The sequence below is a fragment of the Magallana gigas genome, chromosome 5, assembly GCF_963853765.1.
Source record: "Magallana gigas chromosome 5, xbMagGiga1.1, whole genome shotgun sequence".
Classification (NCBI taxonomy): Eukaryota; Metazoa; Mollusca; class Bivalvia; order Ostreida; family Ostreidae; genus Magallana; species Magallana gigas.
The window spans coordinates 17,920,871-17,942,645 of record NC_088857.1 but is presented as its reverse complement, the minus strand read 5'-3'; the positions used below and the strand labels follow the sequence as shown (position 1 = coordinate 17,942,645).

Below are 21,775 nucleotides of genomic sequence, written 5' to 3'. Positions count from 1 at the left end.
CCTATCTCCACAATGTGAATTAAGATTTCCACTTTGTTATTTCATAATTAAATTTTTAGGTAATATGATTTTTTTGGTTTGGATATAAAGTGTTCAAATTAAAATATATAGTATTACTTAACTTATAAGCATTCAAATGCATTTTGCGTGCTATTTTAAGGGAATTTCGAAATATTCTAGCTCCAAAACGAGCCTGGTAATGTACTCTAAATTTTTTGGAATTAACAGGTTTAAATGTTAATAAATAAGGAATGAAATATCAAGGAAAATTATATAAAATTGAGGAACGTCTCGTCTGTCCTTAATTAAAATAATATAAATAGACATCATAAATCCCATATCAAACGACATATAACCACTTGAATCTGCACGTCTTTTAATGAATTTATGAACAGCGGGAAATTCTAAGGTAATGTTAGCTGCAAATCTGTACAGCCCTTGTATGAACAATTTCGGATGGTACTCAATTTTTCAGACGGAGAGCTACATATATGCAGCTAAGGTAACTAATAATGCTTCCGATGAAATACTTTGTTTAGTAATGCAAGGTTTTAAGAGAGCAATACTTATTTGTTTAAAAAATAACACCCTAATACTTCGCATTTTATTCGCTGTTTGTAGAACAAGCAGAACCAGTATCAGTTCGATCCCTACCATATGTACATTGTTCGAATTTAATAGTCCTTGCATTGCATTGCTTTGCATGTACAAAATATCTTTTAAAAAATCAACACCGAAAGTGTTTATCTATATGGCTATTAATCTATATGTACATAGCGTACACATGTGATTCAAAATACCCCAAACGGAAAAATTCACTTATTGAGTCTACATTTTATAGAACTTGCAAAAAATACATTGCGGGTCTGAATGTTTGTTAATGTGTCAATCTATCAATATACAGTTTGTTAATTTTTTTCGATTGCTGAGGCTACATCGTTTTTGATGAACATTGAACAACATTTTTTCCATGCCATTATTTCCACGGAAGATAGCGAGTACAATTATAAAGCACAATTTATTTAATTATCTCTTTAATATTGTGTACTAGTATGTAATAAATAATTTATAAATTGCTGCCGAAGGTTGTTTGGTATTTTCGTTTGTAGATGCATTGCAAGTAAAAAACGTGAAACGCGGGGCAAGTCATAATTAATATCCCTAATAACCGTTACTTAAAAATAGCGGCTTTGGATTCAAATATTATCGTATACGAATATTAAGTTCACTTTTTAATATGGAACGCCTCAACTGCCTTATGTAGATAATCTTCATAATATGATGATACTTCAACATTACATACTGATACTTTAACATTACATGATGGTACTTTAACATTACGTGCTGATATTTCAACATTACATGCTGATACTTTAACATTACATGATGGTACTTTAACATTACATGCTGATACTTCAACATTACATGCTGATACTTTAACATTACATGATGGTACTTTAACATTACATGCTGATACTTCAACATTACATGCTGATACTTTAACATTACATGCTGGTACTTCATTATATGATGGTACTTCACTATGCGGTAGTTCTAAAAATAGGGTTAGGGAAGCGTCGCCTAGGGAACGAAATACGCTAAAACTCAGAACACGTGGATGCCTGTAAAGTTTTTAACACTGGGCTGTTTTCTCTGTTTCAGAGATTGATCAGATTGGACTAAGGTCCACTAAAACTTGTTAAGATCGAGATACTCAACAAATGCTACTATTTGATTTAGTGTTGTCTTTTAAATGGGTCATTTTAAATTTTAAAGAATGGCTGCATTGTGAGTTCATTGGGGCTCAGCGCATAAAAATCAGGGGGTACCAAAAGTCCTTCAGGGAATTTTGGTCTAAAAATGTGCATTCAGACCGAATCTTTTGGCGCTTAGTCAGAGCGAACAGCTATTTTTTTTCAAAAAAGCACCTAAATTAAAACAAATACTTCTGTCATTCATGTTACATGTAGATTGGACTTATGGGGATTAATGGGTTCTTCCTGGAGATCCACGTGAAAGAGTGGGCAATGAAAGCACTGATTTGTTCAACAGTACAGTTACTGCTAAAATCAGATTCAACAGCAATGCAGTGCTTTATCCTTTGCATGATCTTATAAGTTGCATGTGTGGTTGTCGTTTGCCTAAATACATTGCACCAAAACAAATCGTATGTTTCGACAATATTTTTATTCAGTAGAGATGTGTTTTGTGTACTTCTTCAGTTCCAGCTTTTTATTTTTTTTTTTTTTTTTTTTTTACACATAAATCCACATACACACATATTTCAGACATATTTCATACATTTCAAGATTCTACATATTGTAATATCTTATTAATCTAAAGGAAATAGATTATCCCTGTAGTGTTTCTCACAAATTGTTTGCCAGTGGTTTTCATAATTTGAGTATCTACAGTTTTTCAATAACATATATTTTCAAGCAGAATCCTGTTTTTTATTATTTGTAGTTCCAGCTTTTTGACATGATCCAAACTAGTCTCAATGGACCTAAGTCCTGTATATATGATCAATGTTAAAACTTCCCTATTTTTAGAACCACTGCATACTGAAGTATCATCATATAATGAAGTATCAGCATGTAATGTTGAACTATCAGCACGTAATGTTAAAGTACCATCATGTAATGTTAAAGTATCAGCATGTAATGTTAAAGTATCAGCACGTAATGTTAAAGTACCGTCACTTAATGTTAAAGTACCATCACGTAATGTTGAAGTATCAGCATGTAATGTTAAAGTACCATCATGTAATGTTGAAGTATCAGCATGTAATGTTGAAGTACCATCATGTAATGTTGAAGTACCATCATGTAATGTTGAAGCATCATCATATTATGAAGATTACCTACATGAGGCAGTTGAGGCGTTCCATATTTTAAAATCATCTCCACGATGATAATATTATATCCATCGGAAATCAGTATTTTGTTTTGCTTTAAAAGAAATGTTCTATCGGGAGCAATCCCGCGTTCGTTTAAATTGCCAGCGTACATTTGTCATGTCAGTTATACACATTGTGCTTTATATGACGGCCGTGTATACGTACTGTAGAAAAGTTGAGTTTAATTACCATGCATTCGAACCATTTTATTAACACATCTCCCAGTACTGAAACAATTCAAAATGTCTCTGTTACAGTAACACAGTGGGGCGTTAAACATGTGTACGTCCAGCTCTACAAGCATATGCACTGTCGTCAAGGCGACGGCCTGAATACAGCTAGCGACTCTTTTATCGATCGGTTACCTGAGTCTCGTAATGCATCTAAATATAGAAAGGGGCACAGTTATGAAACAAACAACAAAAATAAGGTCAAAGACGTTCATCTTTATGAAATGAATATGTACATATGAATAAAAACATTTGGGAATTTTATGTAGAATTATTTTTGCGCGCTGCATGTATCAGTTAGTGCATTACAAAAAGCCTTTTCATAACCTCCTAAACGTGCGCACCCCCATAAAAATGGACCGAACTGACAACAATTGTTTCTGCAAATACTGGCTATAAATTACGAAAACATTAAATTGAATACCACGGAAGGATTCAAAATTAATTTCTTTACAACTTTGCTTCAATAATGCATTAGAAATTTTTATTCCTTTACAAGTTATTGACAAGAAACTTTTGACGCATCTAACTCCCTAATTATAGGGGCCAGCCCCTTTTTCTGTATACCGAATGAAAGGTCTTGGTAAGACCAAGATCTTTGAAATTACATGTTATAACAAGTTTTTATCAGGTAGAAAACTAACACGGAAAATACGCGAATTTTTTTGAATTTTTTTCGTACCTTTGTTTCAACATCTATACCACCCCTTTTATTTGCATTTAAATAATAAATAAAATATATCTCGCACAAATTCAATGTATTAGCTTCCAAACCAGCCCATCTTTGAGACTCTGCCAGTCATCGTTATAGCTAAAACCCCATGGACAAAAGAAGTCGTTAAATTTTACTAAAAGGGGAATAACTCAAAACCGGATGGGGATTTTCCTCAACTAAAATATGCAACGACAACATCACGCGGCATGTTATCAGTCCTGAAAATTTCAAAACAATCGGTGAACAAACGAGCGAGATATTAAGGATCACAGTTGGCGTCTAGAAGAAAAAAAAAATAAGAAGAAATTTGAAAATTTTTCAGAATAATAGTAAGGTCTTCCGTTGGAAACGGAAGACCTTAATTATTATAATCAAAACAATGAATGTAACTCATTTAGTGTACGGGTGTAGATAAAAAAAAAATAAGTGAATAATTTTCATTCGTCAAACAGAGATAGTATTTGCGAAAAAAAAATCCTTAATTTGTCAACTCCCAGGCAGGCATGTAGCAACGGGGAAGTAGTGAGAGTTCGGGGTCCTCCTCCACATCATTTTGTTAAAATGAACATACATGATAGAATAAATGACTATGCCCCCCCCCCCCTCTCCTCACGGATTAGGAATTTGATGTTTGTCGAAAATGCTGGAACTGTGGAAAATATTGCTTTATTCTACCGGTCTTAAGAAAAGGCTTCACAACATCCCATTATCCCCCAAAACGGTATTTTATAGCTTTAGGATGGTCTTAGGACAAGGTAGGTAATGTCCTAAAGTTAGGACAAAGATAAGGCGGTTCCTAAATTTAGGAGAGCTTCGAGAAACAGACTTAAGACTAAGACGTATCCTTAGATGTACTTAGGACACACCATAGTCTTAAGATAGCTTCGTGAACATGCCTGCAGTTCTTTATTGTGTGATTTTATATTTGTTTTATCCAACTCGTTGAAGTGGTATATGTACATCATTTCAACTCGCTGGATAACGCCAATATAAAATCACACAAAGTAGGTATCCTCTATTTATTTAATAAATGAAAAATATTCACATGCTTATAAAAGGACATTTAAGACATGTTTGACAGGGATCGACATTAACGGTTGCCCAATTGCCCGGGGCAAGTAACATATAGATCTATTCGGGCAAGTGAAACTCTGGATAGACTAGTCCGATCGGGCAAGAAAAAAGATTAAAAGTACGTCCTTTCTTGGTTACAAACAATTTTCATCATAAAACAAAGTCTTTACCGATTTGTAACTCTTCAGTCCTGTGTTAGCGTTTAACTTTAGGTAAGTCTTTCCATATGATATTCTTGTTACATTGATTTGCCGATCGCTTGAATATACATGTATATCCATGTGTTCAATGACAATTTTATTCCGTAATGGTATGTGTTGTCACGATAAAGAGCCAAATCATGTGATTGAATCTTGTCCCGATATTCTGAAAGCATTTGTCGTACGACTTATTAATTTTACAAAGAACACACATGTGTTTGTTGGCGGAGGATTTTTTGAGACGGAGATCGTTTGGTTATGTATATGGCATGACAGTCTTCTCTTTTTAAATACTTTGGGGGAAACAAAATGAAAGTAAATCAAAAAGTCAAAATATTCTACTGAAAATTCAAAAACAAAATACGAACTTAAAAGGAAACGGAGATATGTTGAATCTTGGAAACCTGAATTTGTAGGTTGATCCGATACTGATGCAGGTATGGTACAGTCGTTTTACCGGTAACGAACCAGTATGTGTTTTTTTCGTGCATGCGTCTGAGATGGTCGTATCATCGAATGTTTTAGGATATTATTTAAATAATGTGTTTGTGTGCTTCAATTTGGTGGCATCAAATTCCCAAAAATATATCTAATAAAACACAGAGATTGCGATTTCTACACCCCCTCCATTTTCCTAGTTTCGAATTCATTTTCCAGTATCGAATCAAGCGCCCCCTATCATTAAAAAGGGGTGGATCAAGAATACATCACACGGAAGCAGGGTATGAACTTCACGAATAAGAAATTATTGTGGGGCTATGTTGTTTGGTAAAAATATATGAATTATGGAAACATTTTTATCTACAATTTTGAACTGTTAAATATTTTTAACCTGTCATAAAAAACTAAATTTAATAATATTAGATTTTAATTGTGTTTTAAAACATTATAAAATTTAAACCTGCGTAAAAACCATTTTTTTTTAAAAACAAATATAAAATGTCTGCATGTGAATGAGAAAAAAAAACAACACAAACAAAAATATGCATGACAATGTTAATCAATTTAATTTTCACTGAATGCTCATTGCATCTTTTTCTTTCATTTGATTGACAGCTGATTGCAATGTATCCTTCACAAATTGAACCATACATGGTGAACATTTAATAAAATAGTCACAGGGAATGACCGCACCACCACCTGTCATCTAAAAATGCACAAAATGCATCAGAATTCATCAACCCTTTCTTTGTGTAGACAACTGTTGAACCTCTTTGTGCTCCTTTCATGGGATTATATGATCTTGGTTTCGGCTCTGGGTACACAAAAAAGGGGGCATCATAGATCCTTCAGCATTTGCCGAGTAAAGAACAATTAACCTCTCCTTTGATGAACCACCTGAAACATGTGGGCAATCAACTGGGGCGACTGATTTTACAGGACCTATTACCTTTCCTGGTTTACTCCCCATTGTAAACCCAGTTTCATCAATATTCCATATTCTATGGCCTTTATCAAGCAAATCTCTCTTGGACAAAAAAGCTCTGTAATCTGTGAACCACTTGTCCATACTTTCATGAGTCACTTTTGATCTTGAAGTCTCAAGAAGAGTTTCCTTTCTCATCTGAATTTTCTGAGCATACCTACTGATAAAGCCATAATACCATGTGTAACCAGGTCTATTATTCTTAAATGGTGTTTTTCTTTTCTCCCTGTTAACAAAATTTTGAACTTATTTCATCACATCAGCTGGCCTGAGTCCCATACCCCTCATGGCCATTTCAGACAAGTACTCGGCAATGGCATTTTCTTCCTCATTTGAAAGAAAGGGTGATGGACCTTGTCTAGCAGTAATGGGCACAGAACCACTAGCTCGCCGTTGCAAGTAGCTATAGCTTAAGTCATATTTTTCAGCAGCTTTATGTAATGCAAGGCCTTTGGTTACCTCAAATAAGGCTCGCTTTGCCCTTTGTACTTTCGTAGGTGTTTTCACATATCCTTTGCTGTATCTCTTCTTAATCTTTGATGCAGTTTTTTGTGCTGGTGATTTGGGATTCTTTTTTGGCTTCATTCTAGAAAATAGATTCATATATATTACTTCCCTTTACTAGTTCCTTTATAAAAATTTAAATACAGGTACTCTAGATGATTTAATACTACAAAAAATAAGTTGTTTTCAGTACAGATTTATTGTATTGCATGTCATTAGTGTAGGTCGGCAATGCTGTATAAATATCATTCAATGTATAACAAAATTACCATCCTTTCAAAATTGATTTCGGTTGCTTTAGCCCTATTATAACACAAATTACAATAAATTATATTCAATAAATAAAGACAAACTACTAATTATAATTAAACTATGCATAGTCTAAGTAATTTACAAATTACCTTTATAGTGTCCGCATTCGTTCATAAACCCCGCCAAATGATACTTCTTTAGGACTGAACCGAAACTAGGAAAAGTACACGTGTTCCTTTGGGTAGTCGTAATTTCATCCAAACCTCAAATATCGTAAATTATGATGTTTAATCCTAAAGTATATATCCTAAATAATACCTACTAAATCAGGTTTGATAACACTATTGGTTTTTTATTTTAACTTAATTGTTTTTCCACTTTCGTTTTCGCTGCCTTGCATTTCCGGCCGCTCTGATCTAGGTCACATTTTTAACTTGTCAACAATGTGGGAAATAACGGCGCAAATGTGAAGCAACATAACACACGGATAGAATATTCATTCATGTATAATAATAACATAGATAGGTATTTTTAAAACTCTTACTTTATTTTTTTTCAACACATTTTGTAAAAATTATTCGATACTTGCAAATAATCGTTACCGGTAAAACGACTGTATGCACTAATTTATAAAACAATGAAATGTCTTAAATGGAAATCTGATTATCAAGATCGACTAGTCTATGTACTGTAGCATTACATTATTGACATATCACTACTAGTTTATATAAATAAAATAGCGGAATGGACCGAAACCTCTGCCTAGCGAAGATGATTTACGGGTATCTTTTTTACATAATCCGAACATAATCTTAAACCCACTAAAATCGAGATGGAGATGGGTAATGCATACATGTATATAAACTATATATCTTTAAAGTGGATGGCCAATGGGCTGATTGGGTGGCCTGGACTTCTTGCTCAAGCACGTGTGGAGACAGTGTAAGAACAAGAGCACGCACGTGCACTAACCCAGCTCCCTCACAGGGCGGGCAGGACTGTGCCGGATCCTCGCAAGAGTCCCACTCGTGTCATATGGCGTCCTGTTCAGGTAAATACTACCAACAGTACCAGCAAGCCTTTCGTATTATTAACTCTATTCACTTTATGATTCATCGTGTTCTGTTCATGCAGTTAGGCGTTCTAATGGTCGTACTGTATTGGAGCCGCATAAAGCTAGTAATCCGTCCGTTCGTGTATCCGGATGTAAAATTGTCCTGTCTGCATTAAATCTTACACAACGCCTCGCGATTTTTTTATTAAGCTTATAAACTGTTCCATCTCTTTATATTATATCTTTCTAATTTGTTAGCAATGAAATTCACCCCTCATTTAAAAGCATTGAATGGAAAAATCACTATCCCACTCTGCTAATACATTGTGTTGATCTGTGCGGCTATTCTCTGTAGTTGACGGTGGGTGGTCCGCCTGGATAGCCTGGTCTCCCTGTTCTTCGTCATGTGGAAACGGCCAAAAAACACGCGCTCGCTCCTGTGTCAATCCAGCGCCCTCTGCCGGAGGAAAAGACTGTGTGGGAAGTATCTATGAAATGCAGCCATGTTTTGGGACCGCGTGTTCCGGTTAGTATTAATACAAATTTGTTATGCTGAAAAATGATTCATGCCAGGTTTAATAACTGCATGGTAGTCAGTCGAGAAATTTGTAAAATATTGGTTAAGAAATAAAAATATTCTGAAGGAATATGAAAGAAAAAACATTTCATGGAGATTGGCCATTGATGCGCGCGTTTGGTTATAATAATATGGAGCGTAGCAAAATTTTCAAAAAGGGAAAAGTAAGTGAAAGATTCGACTTTCAAGCAAACACACGAGAAAAAGTAACTTTAAAAACTGATGTTGTGTGTGTAGTGGACGGTGGTTGGGGAGCATGGGCGACTTGGAGTCATTGTAGTAAGACCTGTGGATCTGGAGTTGAATCCCGAGCCCGAAGCTGTGATAGCCCCACTCCGTCTGGTGGAGGACAGCCGTGTGCTGGAGATACGACCGAAACGAGGACCTGCAATTTAGGCATATGTGCCAGTAAGATTAATATATATCCCTTCATCCAGTGGGTAAAATTATTTTCAGCATGAAATATCCTAATTAAAATGCAAGTAAAATCATCCCTCTAACTACTAGTATCTCTTAACGCAAAAGATTATGATCATAAATATTTCTAAACCCAGCGAGCAAGGTTATTCTCATAAATATCCCTAAATCCAGCAAATAAGGTTTAATTTCCTCATAGATATTCCTATATCCAGCGAGTAAGATTTTCCTTACAAATATCCCCAGCAAGTATTATTCGTCACAAACATCCGTTTACTGTACACATCCATCGAGTAAGATAAACTTACTATCATCTTATCATCATATACTTACATCTAGAGTAGGAAATTGTCCTCATAAATATCCCTAGGTTCAGATTTTGATGGTTGGTGTTCCAGATGATGTAAGTAGAATGTATACAATCTACTAGTAGGTATATACAAATGTATAAAAAAAAATTTCAGTCGATGGTCACTGGTCCGATTGGATGCGTTGGTCTCCATGTTCTAGTACCTGTGGAAGCGGAATGAAAACACGTGCACGTATGTGTACGAATCCGGCGCCATCGCAGGGTGGAAAAGATTGTGTGGGAAGTCCATATGAAATGCAGCAGTGCTTTGAGATTATATGTCCTGGTTAGTATCACATGTACATCTTTCAAGTATTACTTCTTTTGATCCTTGGTGATATTTTATAAAAATAAAACTTGATTAAAACCATTGTGTATAATGAAGTTGATGGAAATTGGGGCGATTGGTCATCATGGTCCAAATGCTCGGCGTCATGTGGGGGTGGAAACGAGGTCAGATCACGTAACTGTAGTAACCCGGCGCCATCCCATGGAGGAAAACCCTGTGCTGGAGATCCAACACAGTCACAGACATGCGCAAACACAACATGTCCTGGTAATTTGATTCCATGTTTTCCTGAGTTAAAAATATTTTATTTCGATTTTTTTCAGCAATTTGAGCGCGTTATCAATTTAACATCTGATAAATATAAATACATATCTGTATATGTACTTAATTGCAGTGTTTATTGTGTCTTTGGCATTTTATCTCCTTTATGTCAAAGAAATCACTGTAGCGTAAAATACAAAGTTTGCATACAATCAAAATATTTTGTATTTTATCTAATGTTTCAAGATTAGTTTGAAGATCGTATGAATTTTTTGCTATCCTATGCTAATGAATATCTGAATATAAAGACTTTTTATCAACACATACAATTTCATTGGTTTAAAGTTGGCCCCGAGTGTCCATCTTGCGATGAGAATTTGAACTGTCAGTGGGGATCTGTGTGTGATGTATCTGAAACCTGTATGATTAGATCATTTCCCCATTCGCCATTCACTGTGCATTGCTCAAAGGTATTTGTCTCGTACTATCAGATGCCCATAAAAGTCTTCAAAATATTTAAAATGTTGAATATTTGTTTTACTAATATGCTTCCTATATTTATGATGTTTTAATGTTTACAAAATTACAGTTTTTCAACAATTTATATTTATTTCACTAAAATGTCTTTATGCATATTTATCCTCTTCTTGTTCTACCAATTAAAGAAGTATACCTAAAAGTAACATTTAACTATCAGATATTGCTTTGAATTTTGCAAATCCTTTTCATGTGATCTTTCTCTTATACAGAGTATGAAAGATATTTGAAGTAGTTTGAAATGATTTCCCTGTCTAAGCGAAAAAATAATTTGTATGTACATGTAACACTGGGACATACCAGTAGTCAAATTCTAGTACTAGTATGTAATGACGGAGTGTCCAGCAATTATTTGCCATCTTTAACAACCTACCAAAAGTTTTAAGTCTTGTTAAAATGATTATTATTCGTTATTTTCAGATACAAGACTGTGAGTTTGAAAAGTCTAAGTTACCAAAGGGCGAGATATTTTGCTGCTATGACCGTTCGTGCCTTACGACTTATTTGGGACTTACGCCGTAACAACTTCCTACGATCTCTAATAAAACGTTTTTAAAAAGAATCCATACTCAAGAATTTATTTTTGTTTCATAATTTCAATGTAGTTATTTATTCTTTAATTTCGAAATAAAGTTATTTTCCTAAATGATATTTTTCTTATAACTTTGAGTTTTGCAAATCGGTTATTAGTTCTTATTTCTACATGTAATCATCATCGAGCTCCTAGATTTAAAAACTGAGCAAAGGTGTTTTGTAAAAAACATGAACTGAACATTGTACAAACTAAGCATGGAGTGTTCCACATCTACAAAAACACTTCTGGCATAGTTGTGAATCACTTTTAAAAGTAGTTGCTACAATAACTGTTGTTTGTCTATTGACAATGTTTACCGAGTTTGAACTGTTGAAAATTGGTTACCCAAACGTTAACCTTTAACGTTTTTAGGCTTTTCGCTTTATTTATGTTACTGGTAATCTGTAACAGGTTCCTCTACAATTTGATCGAAGATGATACAAAAACTTTTGAAATATGATAAAATTTTGGCAACTGGAATGCGGTAAAACAAATTATTGTAGTCATTTAGTATAAGAATACATCGATTTACAATATTAAACAAATACTTTTATTAAATTGCAAAAATGTTAAATCTTTTTTGTGGTTATCTCTACTGTTATTATGTCGTGTTTACTAGCCTTGCCCTGATAGAGAAATAGTTTTAATTGATGAGTTTTGTCTAAGATCAGTTATTATTTGTGCAGCTTTAATCTGTATACGTGTTCTTTCTTAACAACCTTGTTCATATCTTAATTTTCCTCTGTGTACAGAAAAGATAACAGATAACAGCTTTTGATCTGACCATTTCATGACCTCGAGTTTTTATGTAGCTAGCTCACAGGAAACATGGCACGATATTGGAGCATTCTTATCGTCGCTGTCCGTAAGTGTTTGTACATATAAAGAGATTTGTGGCATATCAGTCCTTAAAATCTATCACAGGGATTTTTTTTCATGCATATAGTCGTTATGAATTAAACAAAACCCGTAACAATGTTTGATAAGAAATCTCTACATCTTTGTATGACCTTCTGGTGCCATTATACCACACTTAAATTTTAGGAAATGTTAAAACATTTAAATATGAAATGCTAAACAGAGTGTTTTTGAGGTTAGTTTTAAAATTTTATTGATTTTTAACCGGGTTTTCCAACGGAAAAATCCGATTATTGAAATGGTGAAAATGGCTGGCGGATGGCTTCCAAAAAGGGTACCCTCATTGTACGGATAACTCCGCCTACAGTTTTCAAGATAGGAAGTTGTTCTTTTGCACATCAATTTAACATATATCAGAGGTTTGCATATTGCCAGGATTTTGATTTTTGATAATTTATGAAAAACAATTACCAGCTTTTGAATTTAGTCATTTTTTGGCAAAACATTGCATATAGGGTACCTTCATTGTACGGATAACTCCTCATACAGTTTTCAAGATAGGAAGTTGTTGTTTTGCAGATCAATTGTACATATATCAGAGGTGTGCATATTGCTAGGATTTTGATTTCTGATTGTTTGGTATGGAGAAAAAATAATAGCATTTGAACTTAGTCATTTTTTGGTAAAATATTGCATAAAGGGTACCCTTATTGTACGGATAACTCCTCCTATATCTTTCAAGGTAAGAAGTTGTTCTTTTGCAGATTAATTGTACATACATCAGAGGTGTGCATATAGGCAGGATTTTGATTTCTGATAACTTATGAAAAAAATACCAGGTTTTGAACTTAGTAATTTTTTGGCAAAATATTTCATATAGAGTACTCCATTTTACTGGATATGGTAGGTAGTGTTTATCAATTCACGGTTGACATGGATTATGGATACAATTCACATAAAAAAAACCCGGGTTGCTGTCACATTGACAGCTTTTCACTTGTTTTATTTTATAACCTAAAAGTAGCCTCAATAAGGAAGTCAGCTAAAATACAAATGTACCTTGATATTCTTAAATTATCCAAATTAATATTGATTATTACAATACAAATAACAAAGATTCATGTCCATATATTTTGGGGGGAAAATGTTCCCATGACGTTAAGTATATTTTTAATCAAATCAACTTCATCGCAAATAACAAACTTATTACCAAAATGCTATTTCAAACTTATTTCCGAAAAATGATGCCTTCAAGGTATAGTTGGTCTGTAATATAATCTTTTCCCTTGAATGTTTGTCGTTAAAAATACTTTTGACTTGCAATGATACGAATATCAGATGATCCATACGTGGTTCAAGTCTGTCGTCAGTTTTAAAGCATGGTTTTTCGTCCAAAAGGTACCATATAAAATAATAACTTTAGATTTTAATCACATATTAAATTTAAAAATATCCACCAATCAGAGAAAATAACAAAATATTCTGATTCAACAAAAAAGCTGTTAATGTAGCAGCAAGCCGGGTTTTCTTTTGTGTGAACAGTATCCATAATGTGACATATGTGTTACATTGAAGTTTTGTTATTCAAAGAATTCAAAACTATCTATGTTGTAGATAGTTTTGAATTCTTTGAATAACAAAACTTTAATGTAACATATGTACAATTGATTCATCTTGAAAACTGTAGGAGGGGTCTATTGAACTTTCTTTCTGTTTAATTAATACAGTTGTATGACATGACTTTGAAATAGTTAATTATAATAATTTTGCATCGTATAAAATATCCAAAACCTAAACATTAGGGGGTTTTAACACAAAGAATAATAATCTAAGACCATGATCAATTAGATTTTAGTATATTTTGGACGGTGAATATTCCAAATGATTTTGGGTTTTGTTCATTTTAATCTACTAGTACTAGTAATTTCTCCTCTATTTCAAAACCGATTTAATTTGTATTTCTATAAAACTGCAGGGATGAAATCTACACAATCTAGTTCTAAACAGTTGATTGATTGGTCAAAACCATAGCAAAATTTTTGAAAAATCACGGACTGCACGAAATAATTGTAATAGTGTCAAACAAATCTCCATATTAAGACGACATGTCTATTTCTTGTATCTGAATGTAACCCAATAATAAACATTAAAGCTGAACACCGCTCGTAAATAGGCACTGTCCGCCATATTTCTCTTTCATCACTGATGTCCATACAACCTCTATATAAGGCATAAACGTCTAAACAGTTCAAAGTACTTCGCTGTAGAGGTCTCACCTGTTTGGACGTACATATTGACTCGCCGTGTTACTCGGTCGCGATGAAATTATCAAATTTTACGCACTTTTTTCAAGCCAGGGGAATACTAACATCAAATAAGTTGGTCAATGCATTATTTAGAAAAAGAATATGCACATAGATTAAGAAATAAAAGCATAAAATCGGCAGACCACGAAAGGAATACTACACGTTGGCCACGAGTTTCACGTGTGCAATCGGGTGTAACGGAATCCAAGGGTTTATATATTAGGTATCAGTGTGACGATGCCTATTTACGAGCGGTGTTCATCTTAAATTTTAAAACTTTTGACTTAAACGATTAAAGCAACGAAGCACTGAATGCTTATTTTGGATGTAGTCGGTCCTATAGCACACCAGGCAGTGCGATAAATTTGAATACCGCGCTTCAGCAATAGGATAATTTGTCTGCTTGGTGTAGTAATAGGACCGACGACGTCCAAAAATAAGCATTTAGGGCTTATATTTATATCTAAATTAATGGTTTTTTGTCCCCCGCCGCAACGCGGAGGGGGACATAGAAATGCCGGGCGTCTGTCCGTGTGTCCATGCGTCCGGGTTTCCGTCCGTCACACTTTTTTGTAAGCGCTCTCATGCCTACAAATTTTGACGGATTTTCATTAAATTTATACCAAATGTTTATACTACTATTACCATGGTCAAGTTCGAAAATCAGCATTGGTTGATACTTTTTGTTGGAGTTGTGGGACTTTGTGACCTTGTAAGCGCTCTCATACTTTCTTGTAAGCGCTCTCATGCCTACAAATTTTGACGGATTTTCATTAAATTTATACCAAATGTTTATACCACTATTACCTTGGTCAAGTTCGAAAATCAGCATTGGTCGATACTTTTTGTTGGAGTTATGGGACTGTGACCTTGTAAGCGCTCTCATGCCTACAAATTTTGACGGATTTTCATTAAATTTATACTAAATGTTTATACCACTAATACTTTGGTCAAGTTCTTTTAGATTGTAGTATTTTGGATATATTTGCGACAGGAAAAATAGAAAAAAAAATGGGTGGTGGGGGTAAAAAAATGTTCCTCCCAACCTCCCCACACATTTAATTCTGGAACAGCCCTGAATGTTTGAAAATATTGCAATTTCATGTACAGTATACTAGTATACTGCTTGACCGGCGGGGGACCCAGGAATTCTATTCTTGTTATAAATGGTTTGTGTGTCGTCGCTTTAAAACTATTAAAACGCTTTTATTCAGTGTTAAGAAGCATAGGTGGAGGGGCCATATTAAACTTGGTTTTTCCGCTATTCCGTGAATAAATATATAGTGCTAGACACTTTGTCGAGAAAATATTTTGTTTATTAACGAATAGATATGGTTAACGATTATTTTTCATTAGTACATATCAGACTGGTTATGTAAGTTGGAAAGTTTCACTTAATCTTGCAATAATAAATATACTTTAAAAAACGCGTATACTTGAATGTGCTCATGAGTCGTGTGTTTACAAGATCGAACCTTGCAGATTGCTGATGCAAACATAAAGGAAAATATACACGTAATTTAAACATTCATTTGTTAAAAGAAAGATGTGGGCAATGAATTTAGCAATCATTGCAGAAAAAATGTTTTAATACAAACACATAGTCATAAAATTTCTTGCAACCCAGTTTTCGAACAGGTTCATCAAGTATCGACATTTTGTTTGCCATGTCACTCAGACGGAGACTGCCATGGACACTGTAGTGTATCATCTCACATTCCTGTCTGTGATTGGCTTACTTTCTTTATTATAAGAGAGCACTGCTGCCTTTGCAAAGGTAACTGTCAACTGTTATTGAAACAACTGATGTATTTAGATTTTCATTTAACAGTTCACTATCTAATTAAAGACCGGTGTTTACGGTCTTAAAAAGTGTTTCAAGCAAATTGTCATGATGTAAATTTTGAATTTACCGGATGGCAGTAAATACAAAAGGACAGGGGCGTACAAGGCGTTGAATATCCCCCACTTGGAGCAATAAAGACGAACGATTTTCAGTTTAATTACAATGGAGTTTAGACCCATAATGGGTCAAAATTCGTGGTTTTAACCCAAAACATTTACTTTTATTAAATTAATAATAACTGTCAAACAAATAAAGTTTTTCACCGTACCTGTTATGTATCAGCGTAGCTCAGTGAGATTGGTGGAGGCTTGTAGACTTGTCGGATGAGAGGGTGTTTGAATCTTGGCCGACGTGTTGTTGTTTTTTTAGATGTCTGTGGTTTTTAAGTAAATCATTTTTTTAAAATAAATTCATCACAATGTCGCATAAAAATAGCGCTAGCAAAGATATGAGATCATGATGTTAATGTTTAGAAAATAAACTAATAAACAAACGAGATAAGTACAAAGTATAAAAATATATTTGTTAATTTGTCAGACAATGCTGGTTTTTTTTATTATACATGTACTGATGTACACTTTCAAATGTAAAGGACTAAGTGTGGTAATATACATTTTTCGCCCCCAAAATTAAAGTTTTAAAAAAAGCTTTAAAATAAGGTGGAAGATAATTAAATTTGTACTTGAGCAGACCTGCGCTCTATACTTCTGAATGCAAAATATAAAGCAAAATTGAGAATATATTCATTTTTTTGCAAATTGCAAATTTGCGGGAATAAGGTCCTTTGGGTGACGTCATAGATAAACAGCGAATGAGCAATGATCACTAAAATCAAGATTAAATTGATAGACAGCCTCTGTGTATTGATTTATAAAGTTTAATTTTTAAACGATACTATTCAAAAATTGGGGGCAGATATTTGATCATACCGCGCATAATCATTTCAACATTCTGGGAGCGGGGATTTGTCAGGCATTGTACGCTCTTGTCCTTTACAACATGACAACTGTTGTCATGTTGTAAATTTTGTATTTACTGCCAGCCGGTAACTTCATAATTTACAACATGACATAATGTTTACCTACAATTGCTAGGATTTTTAATTTAATGCAAACAAAAACAGTATAAATTTATGTGCCTGTAGGTTACTAGTATTGGCCTCATTTGTATACAATGACCGTAAGGATTAACAAAGAGCCAACATACATTATCTTTTTACACAGCAGCCACATGCTCTCATGATGCCGATTGTTCGAGGCATTCTTGTAGCAGTGGACATGTGTCAAAATGCAACTCACAGAGACAGTGCCATTGCGAGCGGGACACTTCCTGTACCCTTGACACAGATTGTAGCAACCACTGTTTTTCGGACCTCACAGCAACCTGTAGCAACGGCCAATGCCATTGCCAAAGAGGTAAAACTATAATTTATTTGCCTCATCCAAAAAAAGTCAGTTTGTTTTGTAATTGTTGCTGTCTTCGTCAGTCCAAAGGTCAACAAATACAGACGTCAGCAAATTATTGCATCAAGTATTCCAATATTTTTGTAATATGTTATGATAAGATGCAGTAGATTTATATCAACCCTTTTTACAGCAGGCACATGCTCTTCTGATGCTGATTGCTTGAGTCAGTCTTGTAGAAATGATTCTATGTCAAAATGCGATACCCATAACCATTGCCATTGCACGCAGAGGCCAGCTTGTGGCCATGGTCATGACACAGACTGTAGAAATCTTCATTGTTCCTCAGGCTTTAAAGGAACCTGCAGCAACGGCCACTGTCATTGTCAAAGGGGTATGCCTTATTATATTATATTATATGCCTCTTCCACAAGAAGAGGAATATTTCATTTCTACTTCTTGTTTTGTTCGGGGGCAGGGGGAGAGACTTTTACTATTCCTTTTCATTAAATCAACATCGAAGAAATAGTTAAAATGTTATGGATTTCTTCGTATGGCCTATAAGGCCTTTAATTTTTGCTAACCTTCATTGCTTATTGTAACATCGAGTAAAGAGGAACACAACTGCTGTTAATATTATTGTAGAATCGACACAATTGATAAGTTGTTCCCTAAATACGGACTGTGTAAATTATCATTGCTCGTCTGGAAGAAGCCCGTATTGTCGTACTACGATTCTAGATGGCCATTGTGATTGTTTAGGTAAGACCATTAAGGCTCAAAATAATAAAAGGTGCAGGTTTGCTCATTTGTATATAATGTTACATTTGCAGATTTGTTAGTACGTGCAATTCTATACATATCAAAAAGCAAGAGAACAATGCAATCTTCAAAGGGCTTTAAAATTACATTTTAATGGATTTCTTCCACAGCTGACTTTTTTTCTCCTTATATTTTAAAAGTGCAAAAAAACTATTACTTTCATTTATTTGATATCAAAACAATAATCCAATTAGTACTGAATTTCTTCTGTTTTTTGATAACTATCGAGAGGTTGCATAATCATATTCATTGCTATTAACATGCTTAGGTTGCTGGGTTTTTTTTATTAATCAGAGTGTCAAGTAGATTCCGACTGTTCACAGTATTGTCCACATCGCTATTCCAGAAAATGCCAAAGTAATAGGTGTGATTGCCTGTACGACAGTAAGAAATTCAAATGTATTATCAGAGGTTTTAAACCTGAGAGCGAATCTGAGGTACAACCGTTCTCAGTATTCTCACTAAATGAAAAAAATATTATAGAAATGAGACACAATCAAATATTTTATAAATCCATATCACGCATCATCTATATTACAATTATTTTCCGAAGGGGCATCAGCCCACTGTTCCAGAAACAGCGACTGTGTAAATCTCCAGTGCTCATCAGGACATACTCGTGTCTGTTCCTTATCAACCCAGTCATGTCATTGTCAGGCAACCTGCAATACTCACCACGATTGTGTGCACATGACCTGTCGCCATGGTTACTCAGTATGTTCCGCATCACAAAACAACACTAGGACATGTATGTGCCAATCAACCTGTTCGACGCAGGACGAGTGCACAAATCATGACTGTGGTAGTCATCATAAATCCTACTGTCAATCCGGGCAATGCTATTGTTCTCGCCAATGCTCTTCCAATTCATACTGTTCCTCCCTCTATGGATACTGTGAACATAGTAGAAGCAAACCGCACTGTTCAACTTATTTGGGAAACATTTGTGTCTGTAAAGGTTTGTAAAAAAAGTGTATTCCTATTTGCTAAATTCTGTAAAGTATTCTACTATTTACACTAGTTTCCCTCTTTAGAGTGTGTACACGATAGCGAGTGCTCTAATCTTCATTGCCAACCATACCATTCGCCGATTTGTAGAAACGATTCATGCTCGTGCGAATCTGATCCAAGTGAGTTATGGTTTCCTTTAATGCATAAAATTCAATTTCAGCATACATGTATTTGTTATTTTTAAAAATACGAAAGGATAATCAATCTTTCTGCTCTTAGAAAAACACATTTCACTTGTTTATGTCCCTTTATAAGATTCATTTACATTACCATTTTAATAACACATTACTGCATTTCATCAATACAAAACCAATACTTTATAAACTTTTTTGCATACTCCAGAGGAATTTTAAACATTTTGTATTCAGTTGATGGAGTGTGGAGTCAGTGGGGATCCTGGTCGTCTTGCAGCGTCACGTGTGGACCAGGGCGCCAAACGCGTTCACGCTCTTGTACAAACCCAGCACCTGCACATGGGGGTCTGTCCTGTAGTGGTAATAGTTATGAGGAGAGAAATTGCAGTCAAGTTTCATCTTGTCGGGGTAAAAGTTTGTTTTACGACAGTTTTATTTTTGACATAATATTCATGTGTTCCAACTACAAGGAGGGATTGTCTTTACTTTGACTGGGACTTTTTCAAAAGTTGATGGTGGATGGTCAAATTGGATGGCCTGGTCTACCTGTTCAGTTACTTGTGGGGCAGGAATGCAAACACGCGCTCGCATGTGCAGCAACCCTGTTCCTAGCAACGGCGGAAGTTACTGTGTTGGGGACGTGTACCAGACACAGACGTGTGCCACAGCAGCTTGTGGAGGTAGAGTTTCTGTTTCATATGTGCCACTTTGAATTTCTAGTGATGGAAGAGACTCCTAAAATCTAACTTTTTTATTACAGGGCTAGCCTGTCCAACCTGTGACAACAATCTTGTTTGTACCTTTAATAACACTTGTGATTCCTCTGAGACCTGCATGATCAGGTCCTACCATGGCACGAGGTTCACCGTCCACTGCTCCAAGGTAACGTTTTCTGAAAAGGGAGGGGGTACATGTAGTAAGAAAAGAAGACACTTTATATTGAAATTAAACACAAATCATTATATTACATGCACTGGAAATTGATGTCTGGAGTTTTATCATGTTGACTGTAGATCAATTTTCATGCATGTCTACATAAGATTTTGATAATTTAAATTTTGACATTTCGTTTTGATAGAAGGAGGATTGTGCCTTTATGAAGTCAAATATTCACGGAGAGATATATTGCTGTGAAGACCACAGTTGTTTACAACGATATCTTGGAGTTGCATAACTAAAAAATTAAAGAGTCATCTAATGTCACTGTTAATTTATACTTATAAAATTAATATCAATTTATGACTGCATGTTTATTATTTATAAGATTTTTTTTTTAAATCGGAAGTAACTTTTTTATGATGAAAAGATATTATCCGTGAAATTAAAAACATCATGGGAGGGAATCGTGAAAAGTTAGATACATGGAATTAAAGACGTTTACAGTATACATTTCATTTAGAAAATAGGTGATTGTATATCAAAGAAAATGGGAAAATGAAATGTGTAAAATGCCTACATTTGGACAAGTAAGATATTGTAAACCAAAATAACGTTAAAAAAATATTGACAAATTTTATAATCGATTTTTACAAAATCGTTTAATGTATTTGTAACAAAACATTGATTTCTAACCCTTGAATATGTATAATTCCGACAATATGTTGATTTAAAGATGCGTATGTGTGTCAAACGTCCAATGAATCTCACTTTTTAGAACCTCAATCTCTTTTAATTTTTAAAGTAGTTCTGTGCTCCACATTTTTTGTGGACACACAACATGCAGCTATGGTCGTCCATGGAGACATTCCTTCTGTTGTTGTTTATACACTGCAGGTGAACCCAGATGGAGCAGTCTTGGCATTGCCTCCAAATCCCAGACTTTGTCCTCCGACAAAAAGAGTTTTGGCAAACGTCATCGTCCTCTTCTGTCGTACCATCCATCAGTCTCTGCTTTATGTACCTTCTGTATCTGGCCACATGACTCTGCCTCATTATCTGCACATTTACGTTGCAGAGAATGGCTTCAGCATACCAAAAAGAAAATGCTAAATTTAATAACTGCTAACTTTTTAATTAAGTTTGTAATATTTAAAATAT

At 34.6% G+C, this 21,775-nt stretch overlaps 2 protein-coding genes across 2 annotated transcripts in view; both read left to right on the top strand.

Moving 5' to 3' along the window:
* Positions 1 to 11,352, top strand: part of LOC105317298 (SCO-spondin) — a 37,810-nt gene extending 26,458 nt beyond the window's left edge. The window contains exons 21-27 of the mRNA XM_034474977.2: positions 8,181 to 8,351; positions 8,710 to 8,880; positions 9,169 to 9,339; positions 9,813 to 9,983; positions 10,083 to 10,253; positions 10,593 to 10,717; positions 11,205 to 11,352. Of these exons, the coding sequence (XP_034330868.2) occupies positions 8,181 to 8,351; positions 8,710 to 8,880; positions 9,169 to 9,339; positions 9,813 to 9,983; positions 10,083 to 10,253; positions 10,593 to 10,717; positions 11,205 to 11,306 (1,082 nt within the window). The 3' untranslated portion in view covers positions 11,307 to 11,352. The remainder of the gene's footprint in view (positions 1 to 8,180; positions 8,352 to 8,709; positions 8,881 to 9,168; positions 9,340 to 9,812; positions 9,984 to 10,082; positions 10,254 to 10,592; positions 10,718 to 11,204) is intronic.
* A 761-nt stretch (positions 11,353 to 12,113) lies between these two features.
* LOC105317296 (semaphorin-5A) lies at positions 12,114 to 20,980 on the top strand. Its single transcript, XM_066084112.1, has 12 exons — positions 12,114 to 12,223; positions 16,150 to 16,299; positions 17,592 to 17,783; positions 17,965 to 18,165; positions 18,417 to 18,533; positions 18,888 to 18,977; positions 19,147 to 19,551; positions 19,628 to 19,723; positions 19,973 to 20,146; positions 20,248 to 20,418; positions 20,499 to 20,620; positions 20,817 to 20,980. The coding sequence occupies exons 1-12, from the start codon at positions 12,187 to 12,189 to the stop codon at positions 20,910 to 20,912; spliced, it is 1,851 nt and encodes a 616-aa protein (XP_065940184.1). The 5' UTR covers positions 12,114 to 12,186; the 3' UTR covers positions 20,913 to 20,980.
* Positions 20,981 to 21,775: the final 795 nt, after the last annotated feature.